At 40.8% G+C, this 27,312-nt stretch overlaps 1 protein-coding gene across 1 annotated transcript; it reads right to left on the bottom strand.

Annotated features, from left to right (window-relative positions):
• Positions 1-382: 382 nt before the first annotated feature.
• Positions 383-3,653, bottom strand: LOC126674235 (galactinol--sucrose galactosyltransferase-like). Its single transcript, XM_050368652.2, has 4 exons — positions 2,316-3,653; positions 1,975-2,152; positions 1,520-1,887; positions 383-1,039 (listed from the first exon to the last, which is right to left on the bottom strand). The coding sequence occupies exons 1-4, from the start codon at positions 3,519-3,521 to the stop codon at positions 476-478; spliced, it is 2,316 nt and encodes a 771-aa protein (XP_050224609.1). The 5' UTR covers positions 3,522-3,653; the 3' UTR covers positions 383-475.
• Positions 3,654-27,312: the final 23,659 nt, after the last annotated feature.

The following is a 27,312-nucleotide window of genomic DNA, read 5'->3' as shown; positions in this document are numbered from 1 at the left end:
AACGGCGTTCCCTGCGTCCGTTTTACAAAGATTCATTATTGAATTTCTTTATTTTAATTTAATTTAATTGATATAAATATATTTATTTTATTTTTTGTGCTGCTTTACCCTAAATTTTAAAATAAAAATTTTGTTTTTACATATTTAATTACCTGTTAGAAATATACTATTCAAATTTAAAAGATTCATGTTAATTTTTTTTTTTAATTTTGTATATAATTAGAAATAAAATAAAAGTATTCAAATAACTGATTGCCATATAAAAAATTATCATCATGCGACTTTAAATTTAAAGGTAACAGCGTTTCTTTTAAGATAGTATTTAAATTTAGAAATTTATATTCAAGTTCTAAACCAATCTCAAGTGAAAAAGAGAGAGAAATGAAGCAAGAAAAAAGAAGCTTTATTACAGTTACAGCACTTGCCAGTTAAACACCATCATTTCCATTTTCATATACTTTTCTTTTCAACACTTTTAAAATGAGTACTCAACCACAGACAATGTTAAACAATTAGGCCACGGAACTTGGATCATCACCATTTGCTCATCATACCTAAACTCAACACTAACCCCATCAATCTTGCAACCCACTGGTTTCTCCGATGCAAAAACCCTCATTTCTCCTCTTCCCTTAACCCCAACTCTCACCAAATTTTCATTATCATCCATAGCTAGAGACTGGATTGCACCACCAGAATTTAGCATGTTCACGAGCCCAATAGGAGCAAATTGGATCAATCTTCTTGGTAATATGATCACAGGTGAAACTACAAGCAGCTCATAATTTAGTGGTTTAAGTGAAATCTCTAAGCTATCTGATGACTTGAGGAGGTTCAGTTTCTTTTCTTGGAGTCTATAAACTGCAAAAATATTCACTCCTTTGATGGGTATTGGGTTCTTTCCTCTGTTCCATTCGATATCTTTAGGACTTGCCAAACATGTCACTGGAAGTGAAAATTGGTTTGCACTTTTGATTCTCCGGGAAATAGGACACCAGCCTCCTCCTTGACAATTGAACAGTCCGAGAACACCTGTATACTGTTATGAATCCGAAAAAGAGACGGAGAAATGTTATTCAAACACAACGGTTGTTCAGCATGCTTGTGAGCACAGCTGCTGCTAAACTATGTAGTACTGAAACAACGATGCTCAGTTGACAAACTTCTAAAGCGGGAAACGGGAAATTATCATTTTTATACATGCATAAGTTATAAATATAGAGATTTCAAGTTTTAGAAGCCCTTCTAGTCACGGGAATGAAATGCTGAAACAATCTTCTCGAAAAGCCCCTTTCTACTCGGTCCATAGAGACACAAATGTAGTACTGGTGCCAACCGTTCATCGTGGGGTGAAATGCCAATCGAAACGTAAGGCTAGCTGGTTTTTCCGAAATGCATTGAGGCTTCTGTCTTCTTATGAAAAATTGAAAGAAACTATTGTTTATCCAAAACCTAAGATTCAAAAAGTTTATGTGCAAACAGAACACGTAAAGGCGAAAATATGAAAATGCATTTCTACCTTGTTGAGGTTCCAAATCTTGAGCATAGTCTTGCCATCATGTAAAGGGTCTTCAAATAAACAGTCTTTAGTCGGAAGTGCATAGTGTCGGCACCGTAAGATAGACCCATCAGGCAATACTAAGCGTCTAAGCAACTTGAAGTTGTGGTTGCCGACAGAATCGCTTACATAAACGGGTCCGCCAGAGATAGCCCTTGAGGCGGCATGGAGTTGAGCACAAGGATGAGTAGATTGGAACATGTCCCAATCTGGTTGAATGAAGTTGCCCATCCATAAGCTATTGTAGGCACAGTGCACCATGTGACAACCTTGTAGCCAATATGTCCCATTCGGATCTCCTGATGGGTCATTGCACCAAAAATCATCCCCTGCATATTTTAATGTATCAATACATCAGCATATCGACAGCAGGAAAATGCCTAAGGTTTTGTTGGAATTAAATTGTTGATAATTACCAACTCTTCCGAGTGCTATGGTCTCTGTTCCGAGGAACATGAAGTCATTGCTGTGCTGCATGCTAGCAATGACTCCATTTCCTTTGAAATGTTTCTTTACTGAAGCTGTTAGTGCTTTGTAATAAGCTTTAGCAAGCTCAACTCTGCCCCCAAAATCCTCGGATACCATTTCTAACAACTGCAAGAAGAAACACCCATTCCATTTGAAAATCAACTCTAATATCAAAATGGGGTACTGAAATGCAAGAAATGGACGATGACATGCGCACGAACACATAATCCATCAGAATTTGTACCACAAAATGAGAAACAGAACAATGGAGATTTTTTCCAGGACTAACCTGAATCACATCAACTTTGACGCCATCAATCCCCACAGATTCAAGATGAGAGTGAAGTCCTTCATACATCTCATGGACCGACTCTAGAGGAACCAATCCTACACCATTACTTACAATTTTATCCACAGCAAGATCTTCCATAGTCATCTTCAAGCCTTCAGACAATTTAGGAGCAATAATCTTAGCTTGAGGCAAACCAGGCACATTAGGCCTAATTCCACCCCAATATCCACAAAGAGCATGCCAAACATACACATTTTTTATGCTCGTAAACTCTTTTTTAAGCTCCTTAATAAAACTGCCCATTTCTCTAAATTTATAATTCTCCTCAAATTTGATTAATCTACATGGCATTTGTTCCCCTGCTTCAGTTCTATCAGTACCCTCTTGATCATCAGTGGTAGGATCATCTTCATCACGACATGTGGATTGCCACCCATCATCAATAAGGACTAAACCTGGAGGACACCCACCCTCCACTAGACCCTTCACTCCTTCCAATATGCCCTTAGGATGGACATTAATGTAAAATGCATCCCAAGTGCACCAGCCGAATTTGTCCACTATATCCGGCGTCGTTTTCTCTTCAAGAAGCTTAAATGTACCTAAATGCACCCTTATCACCTTCATTGCATCGTTAACTAGACTGTACGGATCATCACCTGCATGCATGTAGAGACAAAATCTGAATTTGGACTCACGTACTTTTGTGGACCCACTTTCTACACGTATGTCCACGTCATCATCGACCCCAGGGTTAAGAGAAGCTCTGAAAGATTTTTCCAGAACTGGAAGTAGCAAAACATAAGGACGACCAGTTTCATTTTTGTCCAAGATCATCATCTGTGTCTCATGTTCTACGTTTTTTCCACTATTTCCGACCCAGTGAGTGGTCCACCATACTTTGAACCTGAAAATACTCATGAACCTGATGCCGATGAGCTTGCCGATGGGCATGACATGGTGGCTTCTGGGTTCATTTGCATCGAACCCGACAAAGCAACCGACCGTGTTCTTGTTCTTGTTTGATGAGAGAATTAGTGGAGATGGTGATGGAGTGGAGATGATGTTTTGAGGGACTTGAGTAAGAATTGGATGGCCATTAGCAACAAAAGTTGAGGCTTCTAAAGATATTGATAATGGCTGCTGGCTATCAGGGAAGCCTATTTCTTCTATAGCGTTCTTGGTTAGGCTTGGAGGGGCCATTAATTGAAGAAGGCTTCGACTTGGTTGGTGTGTTTGTGTTGGTTTTTCCTTGTGAAGAACGGGTCGGTTTATATAGAAACTTCTGCCGGAGACTTTTGCAATTATGCAGTTCTGATAGCTGTTAGGCTTTTACGTGACGAGCCTTGTCAAGAATGCAATTACATTAAATTACACTCTCAGCCCTATTTTTGTTCTCATATTTTTATTTTTATACATACTAGTTTTGCATTACGTGGTACGCACGTGGCTCGTAATGGGACTTGTCAATATATATGTTAATTAAAATATCATATTTATATAAATTTATTTTATTTATAATCGCCATAAAATTAACTTAAGTTAATTTAATAACATAATCTTAACTAAATTTTATTTTTTCTAATTACAAATATTGAAAAATGAAAATTACATTAATTAAACAAATAGTTTACGTAAACTAAAAACTCATGAGTACATATATTAAAATTAAATTGAAAATTCCTAGTAATAAACTACTACTAATATCATATTTATTTTATTATTAGTTAGATAAATTAGTTAATCCAAAAAGATTAATGAGCAAACTTTTTCTTTTTTTTTGAGAAAGAGAATTTAGTTTAGGTATGTAATTAGAATCTTATTTGCAAGACTTTCAATTGTAGAGGGGAGCCAAAATTCCAAATCCTTAAACAATAAGACGTTAAGACCTTTATAACCGAATATTATGGATATAGATTACAAATAGGACACGGTGATGGTAAACATTTTTTTTTTATAATGATAAACAAATTGTTTTTAAATACTCTTAAAAGACAATGAAACTATAACGTTTGAGTTTTACAAGAAGATAAATTCCGTTCAAAATAATTTACTTTCCATTCAAATCAGATTCTTATTTCAACTAAACTATATCTTTATTTATTACCAATAATTATTAAATGACTATAAAACCATAAGTTAAATAATCAATTTTTTTTTTTGGTACAGGGAAAGAGGCAAAAGCCTAAAAAAAACTAAGAACAAACGTGCCTGTCCCCCCCCACCCCTCATCCGTGCTTTTATATATAGTATAGATATAGATAAAGAATACATTAAATATAATAGAGTTTTTTTTATATATATTCATTATTCTTATCTTAGAAATATAATATAATTAATCACAGCATTAATTTTTGTCTAACAAACTCATTAATATTAAATAATAATTAAAAATATTGATAATATAAAAATTATATTCTTTTTAGGCTTAATGATAAAAAAAAAGTCAAATTTTTGCGACTTGTGTTGCAATTTAAATCAAATTTTTAATTTTTATAATAATAGTCAAATTGTATTTTTTTTGTTAATAAAAACAAATTGGTGGCCAAACTTGCAATAAAAAAACGCAAAAATTGAAAGACATAAAATTTACAGATGTGTAATGTCCGGAAAAAAATCCAAATGTTGAAAATGTCCTGACACCAATTGCACCTCAGAATTTCTATTCATCTCTTGTTCCATTATTAATATACTTCTAACAATTAAAAATATTTGAGTCTTTAAAAATTTGAATTTGAAATTTGAACAAACGCTAAAAAATCTTGAAAGATTTAAGCAATTAGAGAATACAAAATATACCAAACAAAACTCACGAAGATTCCATAACACTCCAAAGGTCAAAACAATTTATTCAATATAAAGGGAAATAAAACAAGAAACAGAAGCCCCAAGGCGTAGATGAGTTGGTAATGCGCTCTTCTAATTTAAGTGAGGTCGCGGGTTTGAACCGTACTCATGTATGCAGCCGTTTAAAATTCGGGGTTAGAGTTTTGCCTCCCGCAAAAGACTTATCTGCCTCGAGTGGAGATTAGTCTGAAAGTGAAAAGATTAAAGGTGCCGTTTTATAGTTGGAACTCATTCATGACACCTCACGATCAGATCAAAAAACAAAAAACGAACTAAGAGATGATAATATCCAGTTAAAAGTAGAAAATCACCGTCCCCTGCTATTGAAATTAAAAAAAAAATAGATTTTCTCTTTCTAGATAATATTTTCTCTCTCCAACACCTCGCACCGCTTCACCCTAGAGGTTTGATTAAATGATTCTGGTTTTTCATGTCTTGTCCATATCTTCACTTTACATACTCAACAAATTTCTCACGTTCCATAGCACCAGAAACTTCCAAAGAGCTGCCCCCTGGTAGAGAGAGCCACGTCAAAATGAAACGTGGAACGATGCATGTGTTTTTTCTTTTTTTAGGAGATGGAGTTCATAAATTTAGTAGTAATGTTTCCATTTTACAATCCTGTTTTTGCTGCTCATCTGCTCTCACGTCACGTTTAGCTATTTTGGATTCTTTAGTACCTCTCCATTGTATTTATCTTACTACTACCTACTTATTGGATTTTTGATATTTGGGTGTCTTAAAGACACCCAAAATTCTGGTTCTGTGCCTCTTATAGAAGAAATTCCGAAAGAGTGTCAGGGCCCACATATTACACATTCTAGAAATGCGGAATCCTAGCTAAGCAGCTGATTAACTTCGTTAATCAGAAGGAGACAGTTTTGTCTCCCCAATCATTGGGGCTGCAATGATTGAGCATTTAGTTCCCAATTATTGCTGAATTTTAATTTAAAAAAAATTATTTAAATGCCCAATCATTGCTGAATTTTAATTTAAAAAAAACTTAAAATAATTTTATCAAACGATATATTAAGAAACGATTTAAATACTTGTTTGATGTAACTACTGATTTTAACAAACGCTTATAAAAAAATTAAAAAAATTAACAGACGATTTAAATATTTATTTTATTTAACTAATGATTTTAACAGACGCTTATAAAAAAATAACAATTTTAACAAACGATTATAATATACAAAATATAGTAAACATACAACATCTACTAAAATACAAAAATCGATAAATGAACAAAAATATGAAATCTAATCCTCATATTTACGAGTCCTCGGTCTCTGTATCCTCAACCCATGAGTCTCTCGTCGGTGCCGGGATCGCTGTCTGTAATCGAGTGAAACTGTCTGGGTAACGGAGGGCCCTCGCTGTCGTCGTCGTTGTCCTCGTCTTGAGCTGAAAGCTCAACGTCTGCTGCTGGTGGTGCAGTACCCGTCTCCTCCTGTGTGGGCGGTAGGAGTCTGAAAGATGGAGGTGTGATATCCGGTCGTGATAAAAACTCCTCGTATGCCTCTAAACCGATCTCCGGACCGAATAACCAGGACTCTGACAGTGTAAAATGTAGCTGTGATGGATCCTGAGCCTAGTGAGAAAAAGATGGTCGCGAATGTGACGTCGACGGCTGATCATCCGGAGGCAGTGTGGGACGGTAACACTGATCAAAAGAAGTGAACTGCTGATCACCGTAGATAGCGCTGGACGGTAATACTGATCTGATGCAGCAAACGGCGGTGGTGTGGCCTGCCGAAACTGAGACGCAGGTGGTGTGGCCTGCTGGAACTGAGACGCCGGTGGTGTGGCCTGGTGGAACTGAGACGATGGCGTGCCTAGAGGAGTCGTATATGATGTCTGTGTGTACGACGGCTCAAAAAACGGCATCGACGAAGGCGGGACCTGATACGATGATACCTGGGGTCCCTGAAACACAAAGTAGAAAACGTAACATTTAGATTATATATTTAAATACGAGTTAAAAAAGCAATAAAATAATTAATAAATGACATGAAACCTGTGGTAAAGAGGTCTGAGGCCACGGAGGCTGTGATGCTGAAGCGGAGGTGGAACCGTAGTACTGAGTCGGCCCATAGTACTCCCCCCGTCTGTTTGAAGTGGCTGTAGGATCGAAGTGGTAGTAGACCGGTGGGGGGATAGGGTCGTCCGGGCGCTGGTAAGGATGGGGGGCTCTAGGCTGCCATCTACGCGCTCCCCTGATGTGAGCAAGATCGATGGTCAGGGGAGGAAGATGAGGTAGTACGTAAGCCGGAACTGCTGGCTCTGGTGGGGGCAATGTGACGTCACAGCGCTCCTCTCTGTAAGCTAATTGGGAACTGCGTGCAGCAGTCCCAATCCTAGACGCACGCGCCTCTTCTGAAGGGCGATCATCTCGAAAGTGTCGCGCTGTTTACATCAAACAAACAAATTGTCAGTGTATAAGAGAAATTTAATAATAAAATAAATACGTACACTCTGTCCGGCCGCTGTGCCTTCATGGGTAATCCAACGCCGGTTGCGGCTCCGAAACCACTCCATATACGCCGAATGGTAGTGAGGTGGACGCTGGAGCTGGTAGCCCTGAACAACGTAAACCGCTCTGTTGTTCCAAATCTGGATGTAATCTGAGAGCAGTTCATCGAAGTTGTAGTTCCCCTGATACTGGATGTTATGAAGGAGCCGATCCTGCATAGCAGGTAGGGGAATAGGCTGCTAAACCACCATTTGTAGACAGGGTTGTGCCTACAAACCAACAATATTGTGGAGTTGGTAGTCCGGCGACCCTTGTACTCCCTTCCCACCCCGACCGAATAAGAAGTCGCACAAGCTCGGACGACATCGCGATTTGGAAAGACCATCCCTACCCGGAATTTCATCCCAGGATCCCACATAATCTTTTCATCAGCCTCCGAGGCGACGTCAAAGTCGCAAAGATCCGCCCTTCTTACATGCTCAGGAAGTTGCGACTGATAATGTGAATCTGCTCCTAAGTCTTCCTCGACATTTTTTTCGTTGCTGTCATAGAAATCCTCTTCTTCCTCTTCATCACTACCCCTCTCAAACCCGCTGGAATCACCTAAAACCAACTGGTCGAGTAAAGTCTCGTTGCGAACCACAACCTCGTATTCCACGTACAATTCCAAAATATCCAGTTGCGGATACCGCACAACCTCGTTCAAAATTCCAAACACATGCTCGTTATTCTCCACAGAAAACAACGAGTACGAGTGTATCAAACCCCCAACTATTCTAGGAAGCCGGAAGTAGATTTTTGAAATTTCTACTTCCCCGTCGGTAGAAACTGCTCTTCTACAAATATTTTGTAATTCTTCAAAACTCATTCGAGATGGAGAACTCACAATACGGCCATATTAACCGGACGACCCCCATGGTATTCTATTCCACATGGAGAACTTGTAATACGGCCATCACACCATATTAACAAAGATATATTTGGAGTCGTCATTTCTAATTAATAAACAGCAAACATATGACCGTTATATTTAAAATGCAAATCTTAAATTTATAGCGTGAAGATATCAATTGTAATTACGGTTACTTTATTTCTAATATATTTTTTTAAATATTACAAAATTAAATTAAACATATCCTAATATTGAGGCCTAATTTTTATAATAATTAATAATATTTTAATAAATTACAATAATTTTTAGCAACAACAATATTAATAATTAAAACAATTATAAATATTATCTAATTTTTTATATTATACATACATTTCTAAATTATAATTAAAAGCTAACATTTTTTTACATTATAATTAAATTTCTACATGCATTTCTAAATTATAATTAAAATCTAACATTTTCCTATATTATAATTAAATTTATACATGCATTTCTAATATTTACTAACACTAAAATTATTTAAAGCAATAAATGAAAAATTAAACGTACGAACTTCTTGTAGTCCTCCAAAATAATTAGTATCAAATAAAAAATATAACTCCTTCGCTCCAAAATATAGATCCGTTTAGCTCCGAAATAAAAACACCTTGACCTAAATTTTTTTCCGCTCAAAATAAAAACCGACAAACTCGAACTATCATATTTCACTTTAGTAGTTATTTTTTCTAAATTTGAGTGTGTGTTATGGTAAAATAGGGCCATTTTATAGCCATTGGAATTAAAGGTGTTCCGCATTGCTAGAATGCGAAACACCTTTATTACCGTTGGGAGCTCTCAGCTCCCAACAGTAATGTCAGCGTGTTCCGCATTCCTTGAATGCGGAACACTTCGTTAATCAACTGATTATTAATTAATCAGCTGATTAATGTGTTCCGCATTCCTTGAATGCGGAACACCACATGGTCCGCATTTTCAGAATGCGGGCCATGTGAGATCAGGCACTCTTTCGGAATTAATTCCGAAAGAGGCACTGGTCTGGAATTGGCACCCAAATATCAAAAAACCCTACTTAGAAGGTGCTTAATACACTTCTATATACTATATATAAAAGCACAGATAGGGGGGACATGCAAATTTACGGAATAACCCTTTTAAATTTATATTAAATAATGGTTTTATAGTCATTAACAAATTAGTTATTTAATTAATCACTAAAAGATTAATATAATTAGAGTTCCAGTTAAAATAAAATTGAATCATGGCGGATGAATGCTAATTGAGTATGGAAAAATAGCTAATCTTTCTCAAATTAATTAATTAAATTAAGGCAAACAGTTTTTGTTATTAGTTAGGTTTATGTTCGTTTTTTTTCTTTAAAAATATAGTTTCTGAATTTGAATCTGTCAAAAATATTATCAGTTTCTGTTCCTCAGTCGTCTTTTATGACTGTATGAACGATCCAACAACAAAAAAATAGTAGTAACTTAAGCACCTCCTCCATAGCTTACGGCAAATTTCAAAGGGAAACCATTAATTTGACAATTAAAAATAAGAAAGCCTAAGCATACACACATAGAGAACTTAGCTAACTGAAAGTACTTTTACAATAACTAAAACACTCACCTATTTTATAGTGATGTCTTGAAGTCCAAGGCCTGATGCATCCCGGTCCCCGGTTCGGTCCCCGGATATGTCCCCACAATACTCTAAGACATTCCCTCCAGCATATCTGCAAGATTTTCTTCCGATTTGCGCTCCTCCTCTTCAGATATGAGGAGTATCCACAGGGTTTTTTGGCTTTTCGTTAGGGATGGCATCTTCGTCACGTGCGCCATCGGTGTGCCCTTCAAGCCCTCAAACAGGTAAAACTAGTTACTTTACAATTGCTAATTAGCTGAGTTTTAACTCTAAGGAATTTTCCTTATTGATGGCTCCGGTGATGCTTGATCCGGTCTTGATGTGGCCGGTCTGAGTGTGATCATCAAACGGAAACGCCGCACCATGTTGCTGAGATTATTTTGCCTTTTCACGGTGCTGGGCCTAATTTCCTCAAAATAAATTGGGTGGGCCGAAGGCTACAAAAAGCCCACCCTCCAAACGAATACTGCTTTGTCCTGTTTTTATTTGCCGGCATAAGTGAGAGAAAGCTGGAATTCGCTAATCCCTATTCTCTCTTTTGGCAAAAAAAAAGAGAGAATTTTAAACCCTATTCTCTCATTTGCTAAACCCTATTCTCTCTCATGGCGGACGGCTGGTGAGTGCATTCAGTCTCTCTTGTTCTGTCTTCTTTAATGTTTTCCGATTTATTTTAATTGGGTTTGCTTTTCAAGATTGATGATTTGTGCGTAAGCTTAGACTACTATGGGTTATTTGATCATGTGAAGCAATTTAGACAGCATCTGGATCTACGCATTTGCTTGCTGAAAGCAGTCACTGTTAAGGAAGAATGCCAGATCGGTTCCGATATTATCAACGCCCCTCCGCTCGAACGGGTTTTGACTTATTTGGGCTTCACTAACCTTAAAGAGGAGCTGACAGATCGTATCAATTTTGAAAAATGGATGGTAGAATCTAGTGGTTCTGTCCCTTCGGCTGATTTTTGCAACCTTCCTCCTCCTCTTAGGGTTTTGCCGCCGGGTGAAATGAAACTTCCGACGAATGATCATGAGTAAGTGACATGGATTTAAATTGTTCCTTAACAGTGAAATGAAACTTCCGACGGATTTGATATGCCTTTATTCTTTTTCTTTGCATTTGATATGCCTTTATTCTTTTTCTTTGCAATTTTTATATTAATTTTTTGTTTTTTTTTCAGATATTACGATGTCCATCAGACTTTGGTGCTTTTTGGTTTTTCGATGTATGTAATTGAATTAATCCATAGGATTTCCTTTAGAAGAGAATATCAACAGTCTACAAGCAATCCGCAAACGCCGCAGCCTCCTGAAGTAGCTGTTGATGATGTTGATGGGAGGACTACCCTATTGAAAGTTCTGCGGTCCTACGGTCTACACGAGTTGGGGAATATCGTAGAGAACCAGTTGGCCGATGCTGGTGGTTTACACGTTACAGCTCCGCCGCGCATTTGTCCAAGTCCTGATGCATCCCGGTCCCCGGTTCGGTCCCCGGTTCTGTCCCCGGATCTGTCCCCACAATACTCTAAGACATTCCCTCCAGCATATCTGCAAGATTTTCTTCCGATTTGCGCTCCACCTCTTCAGATACGAGGAGTATCCACAGGGTTTTTTGGCTTTTCGTCAGGGATGGCGTCTTCGTCAAGTGCGCCATCGCGGCGCCCTTCAAGCCCTCAAACAGGTAAAACTAGTTACTTTGCAATTGCTAATTAGCTGAGTTTTAACTCTAAGGAATTTTCCTTATTGATGGCTCCGGTGAAGCTGGATCCGGTCTTGAGGTGGCCGGTCTGAGTGTGATCATCAAACGGAAAAGCCGCACCGTGTTGCTGAGATTATTTTGCCTATTCACGTTGTTGGGCCTAATTTCCTCAAAATAAATTGGGTGGGCCGAAGGCTACAAAAAGCCCACCCTCCAAACAAATATTGCTTTGTCCTGTTTTTATTTGCCGGCATAAGTGAGAGAAAGCTGGAATTCGCTAATCCCTATTCTCTCTTTTGGCAAAAAAAAAGAGAGAATTTTAAACCCTATTCTCTCATTTGCTAAACCCTATTCTCTCTCATGGCGGACGGCTGGTGAGTGCATTCAGTCTCTCTTGTTCTGTCTTCTTTAATGTTTTCCGATTTATTTTAATTGGGTTTGCTTTTCAAGATTGATGATTTGTGCGTAAGCTTAGACTACTATGGGTTATTTGATCATGTGAAGCAATTTAGACAGCATCTGGATCTACGCATTTGCTTGCTGAAAGCAGTCACTGTTAAGGAAGAATGCCAGATCGGTTCCGATATTATCAACGCCCCTCCGCTCGAACGGGTTTTGACTTATTTGGGCTTCACTAACCTCAAAGAGGAGCTGACAGATCGTATCAATTTTGAAAAATGGATGGTAGCATCTAGTGGTTCTGTCCCTTCGGCTGATTTTTGCAACCTTCCTCCTCCTCTTAGGGTTTTGCCGCCGGGTGAAATGAAACTTCCGACGAATGATCATGAGTAAGTGACATGGATTTAAATTGTTCCTTAACAGTGAAATGAAACTTCCGACGGATTTGATATGCCTTTATTCTTTTTCTTTGCAATTTTTATATTAATTTTTTGTTTTTTTTTCAGATATTACGATGTCCATCAGACTTTGGTGCTTTTTGGTTTTTCGATGTATGTAATTGAATTAATCCATAGGATTTCCTTTAGAAGAGAATATCAACAGTCTACAAGCAATCCGCAAACGCCGCAGCCTCCTGAAGTAGCTGTTGATGATGTTGATGGGAGGACTACCCTATTGAAAGTTCTGCGGTCCTACGGTCTACACGAGTTGGGGAATATCGTAGAGAACCAGTTGGCCGATGCTGGTGGTTTACACGTTACAGCTCCGCCGCGCATTTGTCCAAGTCCTGATGCATCCCGGTCCCCGGTTCGGTCCCCGGTTCTGTCCCCGGATCTGTCCCCACAATACTCTAAGACATTCCCTCCAGCATATCTGCAAGATTTTCTTCCGATTTGCGCTCCACCTCTTCAGATACGAGGAGTATCCACAGGGTTTTTTGGCTTTTCGTCAGGGATGGCGTCTTCGTCAAGTGCGCCATCGCGGCGCCCTTCAAGCCCTCAAACAGGTAAAACTAGTTACTTTGCAATTGCTAATTAGCTGAGTTTTAACTCTAAGGAATTTTCCTTATTGATGGCTCCGGTGAAGCTGGATCCGGTCTTGAGGTGGCCGGTCTGAGTGTGATCATCAAACGGAAAAGCCGCACCGTGTTGCTGAGATTATTTTGCCTATTCACGTTGTTGGGCCTAATTTCCTCAAAATAAATTGGGTGGGCCGAAGGCTACAAAAAGCCCACCCTCCAAACAAATATTGCTTTGTCCTGTTTTTATTTGCCGGCATAAGTGAGAGAAAGCTGGAATTCGCTAATCCCTATTCTCTCTTTTGGCAAAAAAAAAGAGAGAATTTTAAACCCTATTCTCTCATTTGCTAAACCCTATTCTCTCTCATGGCGGACGGCTGGTGAGTGCATTCAGTCTCTCTTGTTCTGTCTTCTTTAATGTTTTCCGATTTATTTTAATTGGGTTTGCTTTTCAAGATTGATGATTTGTGCGTAAGCTTAGACTACTATGGGTTATTTGATCATGTGAAGCAATTTAGACAGCATCTGGATCTACGCATTTGCTTGCTGAAAGCAGTCACTGTTAAGGAAGAATGCCAGATCGGTTCCGATATTATCAACGCCCCTCCGCTCGAACGGGTTTTGACTTATTTGGGCTTCACTAACCTCAAAGAGGAGCTGACAGATCGTATCAATTTTGAAAAATGGATGGTAGCATCTAGTGGTTCTGTCCCTTCGGCTGATTTTTGCAACCTTCCTCCTCCTCTTAGGGTTTTGCCGCCGGGTGAAATGAAACTTCCGACGAATGATCATGAGTAAGTGACATGGATTTAAATTGTTCCTTAACAGTGAAATGAAACTTCCGACGGATTTGATATGCCTTTATTCTTTTTCTTTGCAATTTTTATATTAATTTTTTGTTTTTTTTTTCAGATATTACGATGTCCATCAGACTTTGGTGCTTTTTGGTTTTTCGATGTATGTAATTGAATTAATCCATAGGATTTCCTTTAGAAGAGAATATCAACAGTCTACAAGCAATCCGCAAACGCCGCAGCCTCCTGAAGTAGCTGTTGATGATGTTGATGGGAGGACTACCCTATTGAAAGTTCTGCGGTCCTACGGTCTACACGAGTTGGGGAATATCGTAGAGAACCAGTTGGCCGATGCTGGTGGTTTACACGTTACAGCTCCGCCGCGCATTTGTCCAAGTCCTGATGCATCCCGGTCCCCGGTTCGGTCCCCGGTTCTGTCCCCGGATCTGTCCCCACAATACTCTAAGACATTCCCTCCAGCATATCTGCAAGATTTTCTTCCGATTTGCGCTCCACCTCTTCAGATACGAGGAGTATCCACAGGGTTTTTTGGCTTTTCGTCAGGGATGGCGTCTTCGTCAAGTGCGCCATCGCGGCGCCCTTCAAGCCCTCAAACAGGTAAAACTAGTTACTTTGCAATTGCTAATTAGCTGAGTTTTAACTCTAAGGAATTTTCCTTATTGATGGCTCCGGTGAAGCTGGATCCGGTCTTGAGGTGGCCGGTCTGAGTGTGATCATCAAACGGAAAAGCCGCACCGTGTTGCTGAGATTATTTTGCCTTTTCACGTTGTTGGGCCTAATTTCCTCAAAATAAATTGGGTGGGCCGAAGGCTACAAAAAGCCCACCCTCCAAACAAATATTGCTTTGTCCTGTTTTTATTTGCCGGCATAAGTGAGAGAAAGCTGGAATTCGCTAATCCCTATTCTCTCTTTTGGCAAAAAAAAAGAGAGAATTTTAAACCCTATTCTCTCATTTGCTAAACCCTATTCTCTCTCATGGCGGACGGCTGGTGAGTGCATTCAGTCTCTCTTGTTCTGTCTTCTTTAATGTTTTCCGATTTATTTTAATTGGGTTTGCTTTTCAAGATTGATGATTTGTGCGTAAGCTTAGACTACTATGGGTTATTTGATCATGTGAAGCAATTTAGACAGCATCTGGATCTACGCATTTGCTTGCTGAAAGCAGTCACTGTTAAGGAAGAATGCCAGATCGGTTCCGATATTATCAACGCCCCTCCGCTCGAACGGGTTTTGACTTATTTGGGCTTCACTAACCTCAAAGAGGAGCTGACAGATCGTATCAATTTTGAAAAATGGATGGTAGCATCTAGTGGTTCTGTCCCTTCGGCTGATTTTTGCAACCTTCCTCCTCCTCTTAGGGTTTTGCCGCCGGGTGAAATGAAACTTCCGACGAATGATCATGAGTAAGTGACATGGATTTAAATTGTTCCTTAACAGTGAAATGAAACTTCCGACGGATTTGATATGCCTTTATTCTTTTTCTTTGCAATTTTTATATTAATTTTTTGTTTTTTTTTCCAGATATTACGATGTCCATCAGACTTTGGTGCTTTTTGGTTTTTCGATGTATGTAATTGAATTAATCCATAGGATTTCCTTTAGAAGAGAATATCAACAGTCTACAAGCAATCCGCAAACGCCGCAGCCTCCTGAAGTAGCTGTTGATGATGTTGATGGGAGGACTACCCTATTGAAAGTTCTGCGGTCCTACGGTCTACACGAGTTGGGGAATATCGTAGAGAACCAGTTGGCCGATGCTGGTGGTTTACACGTTACAGCTCCGCCGCGCATTTGTCCAAGTCCTGATGCATCCCGGTCCCCGGTTCGGTCCCCGGTTCTGTCCCCGGATCTGTCCCCACAATACTCTAAGACATTCCCTCCAGCATATCTGCAAGATTTTCTTCCGATTTGCGCTCCACCTCTTCAGATACGAGGAGTATCCACAGGGTTTTTTGGCTTTTCGTCAGGGATGGCGTCTTCGTCAAGTGCGCCATCGCAGCGCCCTTCAAGCCCTCAAACAGGTAAAACTAGTTACTTTGCAATTGCTAATTAGCTGAGTTTTAACTCTAAGGAATTTTCCTTATTGATGGCTCCGGTGAAGCTGAATCCAGTCTTGAGGTGGCCGGTCTGAGTGTGATCATCAAACGGAAAAGCCGCACCGTGTTGCTGAGATTATTTTGCCTTTTCACGTTGTTGGGCCTAATTTCCTCAAAATAAATTGGGTGGGCCGAAGGCTACAAAAAGCCCACCCTCCAAACAAATATTGCTTTGTCCTGTTTTTATTTGCCGGCATAAGTGAGAGAAAGCTGGAATTCGCTAATCCCTATTCTCTCTTTTGGCAAAAAAAAAGAGAGAATTTTAAACCCTATTCTCTCATTTGCTAAACCCTATTCTCTCTCATGGCGGACGGCTGGTGAGTGCATTCAGTCTCTCTTGTTCTGTCTTCTTTAATGTTTTCCGATTTATTTTAATTGGGTTTGCTTTTCAAGATTGATGATTTGTGCGTAAGCTTAGACTACTATGGGTTATTTGATCATGTGAAGCAATTTAGACAGCATCTGGATCTACGCATTTGCTTGCTGAAAGCAGTCACTGTTAAGGAAGAATGCCAGATCGGTTCCGATATTATCAACGCCCCTCCGCTCGAACGGGTTTTGACTTATTTGGGCTTCACTAACCTCAAAGAGGAGCTGACAGATCGTATCAATTTTGAAAAATGGATGGTAGCATCTAGTGGTTCTGTCCCTTCGGCTGATTTTTGCAACCTTCCTCCTCCTCTTAGGGTTTTGCCGCCGGGTGAAATGAAACTTCCGACGAATGATCATGAGTAAGTGACATGGATTTAAATTGTTCCTTAACAGTGAAATGAAACTTCCGACGGATTTGATATGCCTTTATTCTTTTTCTTTGCAATTTTTATATTAATTTTTTGTTTTTTTTTCCAGATATTACGATGTCCATCAGACTTTGGTGCTTTTTGGTTTTTCGATGTATGTAATTGAATTAATCCATAGGATTTCCTTTAGAAGAGAATATCAACAGTCTACAAGCAATCCGCAAACGCCGCAGCCTCCTGAAGTAGCTGTTGATGATGTTGATGGGAGGACTACCCTATTGAAAGTTCTGCGGTCCTACGGTCTACACGAGTTGGGGAATATCGTAGAGAACCAGTTGGCCGATGCTGGTGGTTTACACGTTACAGCTCCGCCGCGCATTTGTCCAAGTCCTGATGCATCCCGGTCCCCGGTTCGGTCCCCGGTTCTGTCCCCGGATCTGTCCCCACAATACTCTAAGACATTCCCTCCAGCATATCTGCAAGATTTTCTTCCGATTTGCGCTCCACCTCTTCAGATACAAGGAGTATCCACAGGGTTTTTTGGCTTTTCGTCAGGGATGGCGTCTTCGTCAAGTGCGCCATCGCAGCGCCCTTCAAGCCCTCAAACAGGTAAAACTAGTTACTTTGCAATTGCTAATTAGCTGAGTTTTAACTCTAAGGAATTTTCCTTATTGATGGCTCCGGTGAAGCTGAATCCAGTCTTGAGGTGGCCGGTCTGAGTGTGATCATCAAACGGAAAAGCCGCACCGTGTTGCTGAGATTATTTTGCCTTTTCACGTTGTTGGGCCTAATTTCCTCAAAATAAATTGGGTGGGCCGAAGGCTACAAAAAGCCCACCCTCCAAACAAATATTGCTTTGTCCTGTTTTTATTTGCCGGCATAAGTGAGAGAAAGCTGGAATTCGCTAATCCCTATTCTCTCTTTTGGCAAAAAAAAAGAGAGAATTTTAAACCCTATTCTCTCATTTGCTAAACCCTATTCTCTCTCATGGCGGACGGCTGGTGAGTGCATTCAGTCTCTCTTGTTCTGTCTTCTTTAATGTTTTCCGATTTATTTTAATTGGGTTTGCTTTTCAAGATTGATGATTTGTGCGTAAGCTTAGACTACTATGGGTTATTTGATCATGTGAAGCAATTTAGACAGCATCTGGATCTACGCATTTGCTTGCTGAAAGCAGTCACTGTTAAGGAAGAATGCCAGATCGGTTCCGATATTATCAACGCCCCTCCGCTCGAACGGGTTTTGACTTATTTGGGCTTCACTAACCTCAAAGAGGAGCTGACAGATCGTATCAATTTTGAAAAATGGATGGTAGCATCTAGTGGTTCTGTCCCTTCGGCTGATTTTTGCAACCTTCCTCCTCCTCTTAGGGTTTTGCCGCCGGGTGAAATGAAACTTCCGACGAATGATCATGAGTAAGTGACATGGATTTAAATTGTTCCTTAACAGTGAAATGAAACTTCCGACGGATTTGATATGCCTTTATTCTTTTTCTTTGCAATTTTTATATTAATTTTTTGTTTTTTTTTCCAGATATTACGATGTCCATCAGACTTTGGTGCTTTTTGGTTTTTCGATGTATGTAATTGAATTAATCCATAGGATTTCCTTTAGAAGAGAATATCAACAGTCTACAAGCAATCCGCAAACGCCGCAGCCTCCTGAAGTAGCTGTTGATGATGTTGATGGGAGGACTACCCTATTGAAAGTTCTGCGGTCCTACGGTCTACACGAGTTGGGGAATATCGTAGAGAACCAGTTGGCCGATGCTGGTGGTTTACACGTTACAGCTCCGCCGCGCATTTGTCCAAGTCCTGATGCATCCCGGTCCCCGGTTCGGTCCCCGGTTCTGTCCCCGGATCTGTCCCCACAATACTCTAAGACATTCCCTCCAGCATATCTGCAAGATTTTCTTCCGATTTGCGCTCCACCTCTTCAGATACGAGGAGTATCCACAGGGTTTTTTGGCTTTTCGTCAGGGATGGCGTCTTCGTCAAGTGCGCCATCGCAGCGCCCTTCAAGCCCTCAAACAGGTAAAACTAGTTACTTTGCAATTGCTAATTAGCTGAGTTTTAACTCTAAGGAATTTTCCTTATTGATGGCTCCGGTGAAGCTGAATCCAGTCTTGAGGTGGCCGGTCTGAGTGTGATCATCAAACGGAAAAGCCGCACCGTGTTGCTGAGATTATTTTGCCTTTTCACGTTGTTGGGCCTAATTTCCTCAAAATAAATTGGGTGGGCCGAAGGCTACAAAAAGCCCACCCTCCAAACAAATATTGCTTTGTCCTGTTTTTATTTGCCGGCATAAGTGAGAGAAAGCTGGAATTCGCTAATCCCTATTCTCTCTTTTGGCAAAAAAAAAGAGAGAATTTTAAACCCTATTCTCTCATTTGCTAAACCCTATTCTCTCTCATGGCGGACGGCTGGTGAGTGCATTCAGTCTCTCTTGTTCTGTCTTCTTTAATGTTTTCCGATTTATTTTAATTGGGTTTGCTTTTCAAGATTGATGATTTGTGCGTAAGCTTAGACTACTATGGGTTATTTGATCATGTGAAGCAATTTAGACAGCATCTGGATCTACGCATTTGCTTGCTGAAAGCAGTCACTGTTAAGGAAGAATGCCAGATCGGTTCCGATATTATCAACGCCCCTCCGCTCGAACGGGTTTTGACTTATTTGGGCTTCACTAACCTCAAAGAGGAGCTGACAGATCGTATCAATTTTGAAAAATGGATGGTAGCATCTAGTGGTTCTGTCCCTTCGGCTGATTTTTGCAACCTTCCTCCTCCTCTTAGGGTTTTGCCGCCGGGTGAAATGAAACTTCCGACGAATGATCATGAGTAAGTGACATGGATTTAAATTGTTCCTTAACAGTGAAATGAAACTTCCGACGGATTTGATATGCCTTTATTCTTTTTCTTTGCAATTTTTATATTAATTTTTTGTTTTTTTTTCAGATATTACGATGTCCATCAGACTTTGGTGCTTTTTGGTTTTTCGATGTATGTAATTGAATTAATCCATAGGATTTCCTTTAGAAGAGAATATCAACAGTCTACAAGCAATCCGCGAACGCCGCAGCCTCCTGAAGTAGCTGTTGATGATGTTGATGGGAGGACTACCCTATTGAAAGTTCTGCGGTCCTACGGTCTACACGAGTTGGGGAATATCATAGAGAACCAGTTGGCCGATGCTGGTGGTTTACACGTTACAGCTCCGCCGCGCATTTGTCCAAGTCCTGATGCATCCCGGTCCCCGGTTCTGTCCCCGGTCCGCGCATTTGTCTTCAGATACGAGGAGTATCCACAGGGTTTTTTGGCTTTTCGTCAGGGATGGCGTCTTCGTCAAGTGCGCCATCGCGGCGCCCTTCAAGCCCTCAAACAGGTAAAACTAGTTACTTTGCAATTGCTAATTAGCTGAGTTTTAACTCTAAGGAATTTTCCTTATTGATGGCTCCGGTGAAGCTGGATCCGGTCTTGAGGTGGCCGGTCTGAGTGTGATCATCAAACGGAAAAGCCGCACCGTGTTGCTGAGATTATTTTGCCTTTTCACGTTGTTGGGCCTAATTTCCTCAAAATAAATTGGGTGGGCCGAAGGCTACAAAAAGCCCACCCTCCAAACAAATATTGCTTTGTCCTGTTTTTATTTGCCGGCATAAGTGAGAGAAAGCTGGAATTCGCTAATCCCTATTCTCTCTTTTGGCAAAAAAAAAGAGAGAATTTTAAACCCTATTCTCTCATTTGGTAAACCCTATTCTCTCTCATGGCGGACGGCTGGTGAGTGCATTCAGTCTCTCTTGTTCTGTCTTCTTTAATGTTTTCCGATTTATTTTAATTGGGTTTGCTTTTCAAGATTGATGATTTGTGCGTAAGCTTAGACTACTATGGGTTATTTGATCATGTGAAGCAATTTAGACAGCATCTGGATCTACGCATTTGCTTGCTGAAAGCAGTCACTGTTAAGGAAGAATGCCAGATCGGTTCCGATATTATCAACGCCCCTCCGCTCGAACGGGTTTTGACTTATTTGGGCTTCACTAACCTCAAAGAGGAGCTGACAGATCGTATCAATTTTGAAAAATGGATGGTAGCATCTAGTGGTTCTGTCCCTTCGGCTGATTTTTGCAACCTTCCTCCTCCTCTTAGGGTTTTGCCGCCGGGTGAAATGAAACTTCCGACGAATGATCATGAGTAAGTGACATGGATTTAAATTGTTCCTTAACAGTGAAATGAAACTTCCGACGGATTTGATATGCCTTTATTCTTTTTCTTTGCAATTTTTATATTAATTTTTTGTTTTTTTTCCAGATATTACGATGTCCATCAGACTTTGGTGCTTTTTGGTTTTTCGATGTATGTAATTGAATTAATCCATAGGATTTCCTTTAGAAGAGAATATCAACAGTCTACAAGCAATCCGCAAACGCCGCAGCCTCCTGAAGTAGCTGTTGATGATGTTGATGGGAGGACTACCCTATTGAAAGTTCTGCGGTCCTACGGTCTACACGAGTTGGGGAATATCGTAGAGAACCAGTTGGCCGATGCTGGTGGTTTACACGTTACAGCTCCGCCGCGCATTTGTCCAAGTCCTGATGCATCCCGGTCCCCGGTTCTGTCCCCGGTCCGCGCATTTGTCTTCAGATACGAGGAGTATCCACAGGGTTTTTTGGCTTTTCGTCAGGGATGGCGTCTTCGTCAAGTGCGCCATCGCGGCGCCCTTCAAGCTCTCAAACAGGTAAAACTAGTTACTTTGCAATTGCTAATTAGCTGAGTTTTAACTCTAAGGAATTTTCCTTATTGATGGCTCCGGTGAAGCTGGATCCGGTCTTGAGGTGGCCGGTCTGAGTGTGATCATCAAACGGAAAAGCCGCACCGTGTTGCTGAGATTATTTTGCCTTTTCACGTTGTTGGGCCTAATTTCCTCAAAATAAATTGGGTGGGCCGAAGGCTACAAAAAGCCCACCCTCCAAACAAATATTGCTTTGTCCTGTTTTTATTTGCCTGCATAAGTGAGAGAAAGCTGGAATTCGCTAATCCCTATTCTCTCTTTTGGCAAAAAAAAAGAGAGAATTTTAAACCCTATTCTCTCATTTGCTAAACCCTATTCTCTCTCATGGCGGACGGCTGGTGAGTGCATTCAGTCTCTCTTGTTCTGTCTTCTTTAATGTTTTCCGATTTATTTTAATTGGGTTTGCTTTTCAAGATTGATGATTTGTGCGTAAGCTTAGACTACTATGGGTTATTTGATCATGTGAAGCAATTTAGACAGCATCTGGATCTACGCATTTGCTTGCTGAAAGCAGTCACTGTTAAGGAAGAATGCCAGATCGGTTCCGATATTATCAACGCCCCTCCGCTCGAACGGGTTTTGACTTATTTGGGCTTCACTAACCTCAAAGAGGAGCTGACAGATCGTATCAATTTTGAAAAATGGATGGTAGCATCTAGTGGTTCTGTCCCTTCGGCTGATTTTTGCAACCTTCCTCCTCCTCTTAGGGTTTTGCCGCCGGGTGAAATGAAACTTCCGACGAATGATCATGAGTAAGTGACATGGATTTAAATTGTTCCTTAACAGTGAAATGAAACTTCCGACGGATTTGATATGCCTTTATTCTTTTTCTTTGCAATTTTTATATTAATTTTTTGTTTTTTTTTCAGATATTACGATGTCCATCAGACTTTGGTGCTTTTTGGTTTTTCGATGTATGTAATTGAATTAATCCATAGGATTTCCTTTAGAAGAGAATATCAACAGTCTACAAGCAATCCGCAAACGCCGCAGCCTCCTGAAGTAGCTGTTGATGATGTTGATGGGAGGACTACCCTATTGAAAGTTCTACGGTCCTACGGTCTACACGAGGTTGGGAATATCGTAGAGAACCAGTTGGCCGATGCTGGTGGTTTACACGTTACAGCTCCGCCGCGCATTTGTCCAAGTCCTGATGCATCCCGGTCCCCGGTTCGGTCCCCGGTTCTGTCCCCGGATCTGTCCCCACAATACTCTAAGACATTCCCTCCAGCATATCTGCAAGATTTTCTTCCGATTTGCGCTCCACCTCTTCAGATACGAGGAGTATCCACAGGGTTTTTTTGCTTTTCGTCAGGGATGGCGTCTTCGTCAAGTGCGCCATCGCGGCGCCCTTCAAGCCCTCAAACAGGTAAAACTAGTTACTTTGCAATTGCTAATTAGCTGAGTTTTAACTCTAAGGAATTTTCCTTATTGATGGCTCCGGTGAAGCTGGATCCGGTCTTGAGGTGGCCGGTCTGAGTGTGATCATCAAACGGAAAAGCCGCACCGTGTTGCTGAGATTATTTTGCCTTTTCACGTTGTTGGGCCTAATTTCCTCAAAATAAATTGGGTGGGCCGAAGGCTACAAAAAGCCCACCCTCCAAACAAATATTGCTTTGTCCTGTTTTTATTTGCCGGCATAAGTGAGAGAAAGCTGGAATTCGCTAATCCCTATTCTCTCTTTTGGCAAAAAAAAAGAGAGAATTTTAAACCCTATTCTCTCATTTGCTAAACCCTATTCTCTCTCATGGCGGACGGCTGGTGAGTGCATTCAGTCTCTCTTGTTCTGTCTTCTTTAATGTTTTCCGATTTATTTTAATTGGGTTTGCTTTTCAAGATTGATGATTTGTGCGTAAGCTTAGACTACTATGGGTTATTTGATCATGTGAAGCAATTTAGACAGCATCTGGATCTACGCATTTGCTTGCTGAAAGCAGTCACTGTTAAGGAAGAATGCCAGATCGGTTCCGATATTATCAACGCCCCTCCGCTCGAACGGGTTTTGACTTATTTGGGCTTCACTAACCTCAAAGAGGAGCTGACAGATCGTATCAATTTTGAAAAATGGATGGTAGCATCTAGTGGTTTTGTCCCTTCGGCTGATTTTTGCAACCTTCCTCCTCCTCTTAGGGTTTTGCCGCCGGGTGAAATGAAACTTCCGACGAATGATCATGAGTAAGTGACATGGATTTAAATTGTTCCTTAACAGTGAAATGAAACTTCCGACGGATTTGATATGCCTTTATTCTTTTTCTTTGCAATTTTTATATTAATTTTTTGTTTTTTTTTTCAGATATTACGATGTCCATCAGACTTTGGTGCTTTTTGGTTTTTCGATGTATGTAATTGAATTAATCCATAGGATTTCCTTTAGAAGAGAATATCAACAGTCTACAAGCAATCCGCAAACGCCGCAGCCTCCTGAAGTAGCTGTTGATGATGTTGATGGGAGGACTACCCTATTGAAAGTTCTGCGGTCCTACGGTCTACACGAGTTGGGGAATATCGTAGAGAACCAGTTGGCCGATGCTGGTGGTTTACACGTTACAGCTCCGCCGCGCATTTGTCCAAGTCCTGATGCATCCCGGTCCCCGGTTCGGTCCCCGGTTCTGTCCCCGGATCTGTCCCCACAATACTCTAAGACATTCCCTCCAGCATATCTGCAAGATTTTCTTCCGATTTGCGCTCCACCTCTTCAGATACGAGGAGTATCCACAGGGTTTTTTTGCTTTTCGTCAGGGATGGCGTCTTCGTCAAGTGCGCCATCGCGGCGCCCTTCAAGCCCTCAAACAGGTAAAACTAGTTACTTTGCAATTGCTAATTAGCTGAGTTTTAACTCTAAGGAATTTTCCTTATTGATGGCTCCGGTGAAGCTGGATCCGGTCTTGAGGTGGCCGGTCTGAGTGTGATCATCAAACGGAAAAGCCGCACCGTGTTGCTGAGATTATTTTGCCTTTTCACGTTGTTGGGCCTAATTTCCTCAAAATAAATTGGGTGGGCCGAAGGCTACAAAAAGCCCACCCTCCAAACAAATATTGCTTTGTCCTGTTTTTATTTGCCGGCATAAGTGAGAGAAAGCTGGAATTCGCTAATCCCTATTCTCTCTTTTGGCAAAAAAAAAAGAGAGAATTTTAAACCCTATTCTCTCATTTGCTAAACCCTATTCTCTCTCATGGCGGACGGCTGGTGAGTGCATTCAGTCTCTCTTGTTCTGTCTTCTTTAATGTTTTCCGATTTATTTTAATTGGGTTTGCTTTTCAAGATTGATGATTTGTGCGTAAGCTTAGACTACTATGGGTTATTTGATCATGTGAAGCAATTTAGACAGCATCTGGATCTACGCATTTGCTTGCTGAAAGCAGTCACTGTTAAGGAAGAATGCCAGATCGGTTCCGATATTATCAACGCCCCTCCGCTCGAACGGGTTTTGACTTATTTGGGCTTCACTAACCTCAAAGAGGAGCTGACAGATCGTATCAATTTTGAAAAATGGATGGTAGCATCTAGTGGTTTTGTCCCTTCGGCTGATTTTTGCAACCTTCCTCCTCCTCTTAGGGTTTTGCCGCCGGGTGAAATGAAACTTCCGACGAATGATCATGAGTAAGTGACATGGATTTAAATTGTTCCTTAACAGTGAAATGAAACTTCCGACGGATTTGATATGCCTTTATTCTTTTTCTTTGCAATTTTTATATTAATTTTTTGTTTTTTTTTTTCAGATATTACGATGTCCATCAGACTTTGGTGCTTTTTGGTTTTTCGATGTATGTAATTGAATTAATCCATAGGATTTCCTTTAGAAGAGAATATCAACAGTCTACAAGCAATCCGCAAACGCCGCAGCCTCCTGAAGTAGCTGTTGATGATGTTGATGGGAGGACTACCCTATTGAAAGTTCTGCGGTCCTACGGTCTACACGAGTTGGGGAATATCGTAGAGAACCAGTTGGCCGATGCTGGTGGTTTACACGTTACAGCTCCGCCGCGCATTTGTCCAAGTCCTGATGCATCCCGGTCCCCGGTTCGGTCCCCGGTTCTGTCCCCGGATCTGTCCCCACAATACTCTAAGACATTCCCTCCAGCATATCTGCAAGATTTTCTTCCGATTTGCGCTCCACCTCTTCAGATACGAGGAGTATCCACAGGGTTTTTTGGCTTTTCGTCAGGGATGGCGTCTTCGTCAAGTGCGCCATCGCGGCGCCCTTCAAGCCCTCAAACAGGTAAAACTAGTTACTTTGCAATTGCTAATTAGCTGAGTTTTAACTCTAAGGAATTTTCCTTATTGATGGCTCCGGTGAAGCTGGATCCGGTCTTGAGGTGGCCGGTCTGAGTGTGATCATCAAACGGAAAAGCCGCACCGTGTTGCTGAGATTATTTTGCCTTTTCACGTTGTTGGGCCTAATTTCCTCAAAATAAATTGGGTGGGCCGAAGGCTACAAAAAGCCCACCCTCCAAACAAATATTGCTTTGTCCTGTTTTTATTTGCCGGCATAAGTGAGAGAAAGCTGGAATTCGCTAATCCCTATTCTCTCTTTTGGCAAAAAAAAAGAGAGAATTTTAAACCCTATTCTCTCATTTGCTAAACCCTATTCTCTCTCATGGCGGACGGCTGGTGAGTGCATTCAGTCTCTCTTCTTCTGTCTTCTTTAATGTTTTCCGATTTATTTTAATTGGGTTTGCTTTTCAAGATTGATGATTTGTGCGTAAGCTTAGACTACTATGGGTTATTTGATCATGTGAAGCAATTTAGACAGCATCTGGATCTACGCATTTGCTTGCTGAAAGCAGTCACTGTTAAGGAAGAATGCCAGATCGGTTCCGATATTATCAACGCCCCTCCGCTCGAACGGGTTTTGACTTATTTGGGCTTCACTAACCTCAAAGAGGAGCTGACAGATCGTATCAATTTTGAAAAATGGATGGTAGCATCTAGTGGTTCTGTCCCTTCGGCTGATTTTTGCAACCTTCCTCCTCCTCTTAGGGTTTTGCCGCCGGGTGAAATGAAACTTCCGACGAATGATCATGAGTAAGTGACATGGATTTAAATTGTTCCTTAACAGTGAAATGAAACTTCCGACGGATTTGATATGCCTTTATTCTTTTTCTTTGCAATTTTTATATTAATTTTTTGTTTTTTTTTTCAGATATTACGATGTCTATCAGACTTTGGTGCTTTTTGGTTTTTCGATGTATGCAATGGAATTAATCCATAGGATTTCCTTTAGAAGAGAATATCAACAGTCTACAAGCAATCCGCAAACGCCGCAGCCTCCTGAAGTAGCTGTTGATGATGTTGATGGGAGGACTACCCTATTGAAAGTTCTGCGGTCCTACGGTCTACACGAGTTGGGGAATATCGTAGAGAACCAGTTGGCCGATGCTGGTGGTTTACACGTTACAGCTCCGCCGCGCATTTGTCCAAGTCCTGATGCATCCCGGTCCCCGGTTCGGTCCCCGGTTCTGTCCCCGGATCTGTCCCCACAATACTCTAAGACATTCCCTCCAGCATATCTGCAAGATTTTCTTCCGATTTGCGCTCCACCTCTTCAGATACGAGGAGTATCCACAGGGTTTTTTGGCTTTTCGTCA

This window comes from Mercurialis annua, linkage group LG3 (assembly GCF_937616625.2).
Source record: "Mercurialis annua linkage group LG3, ddMerAnnu1.2, whole genome shotgun sequence".
Taxonomy (NCBI): Eukaryota; Viridiplantae; Streptophyta; class Magnoliopsida; order Malpighiales; family Euphorbiaceae; genus Mercurialis; species Mercurialis annua.
Note: the sequence above shows the minus strand (reverse complement) of the source record. Positions and strands in the feature narration are given on the sequence as shown.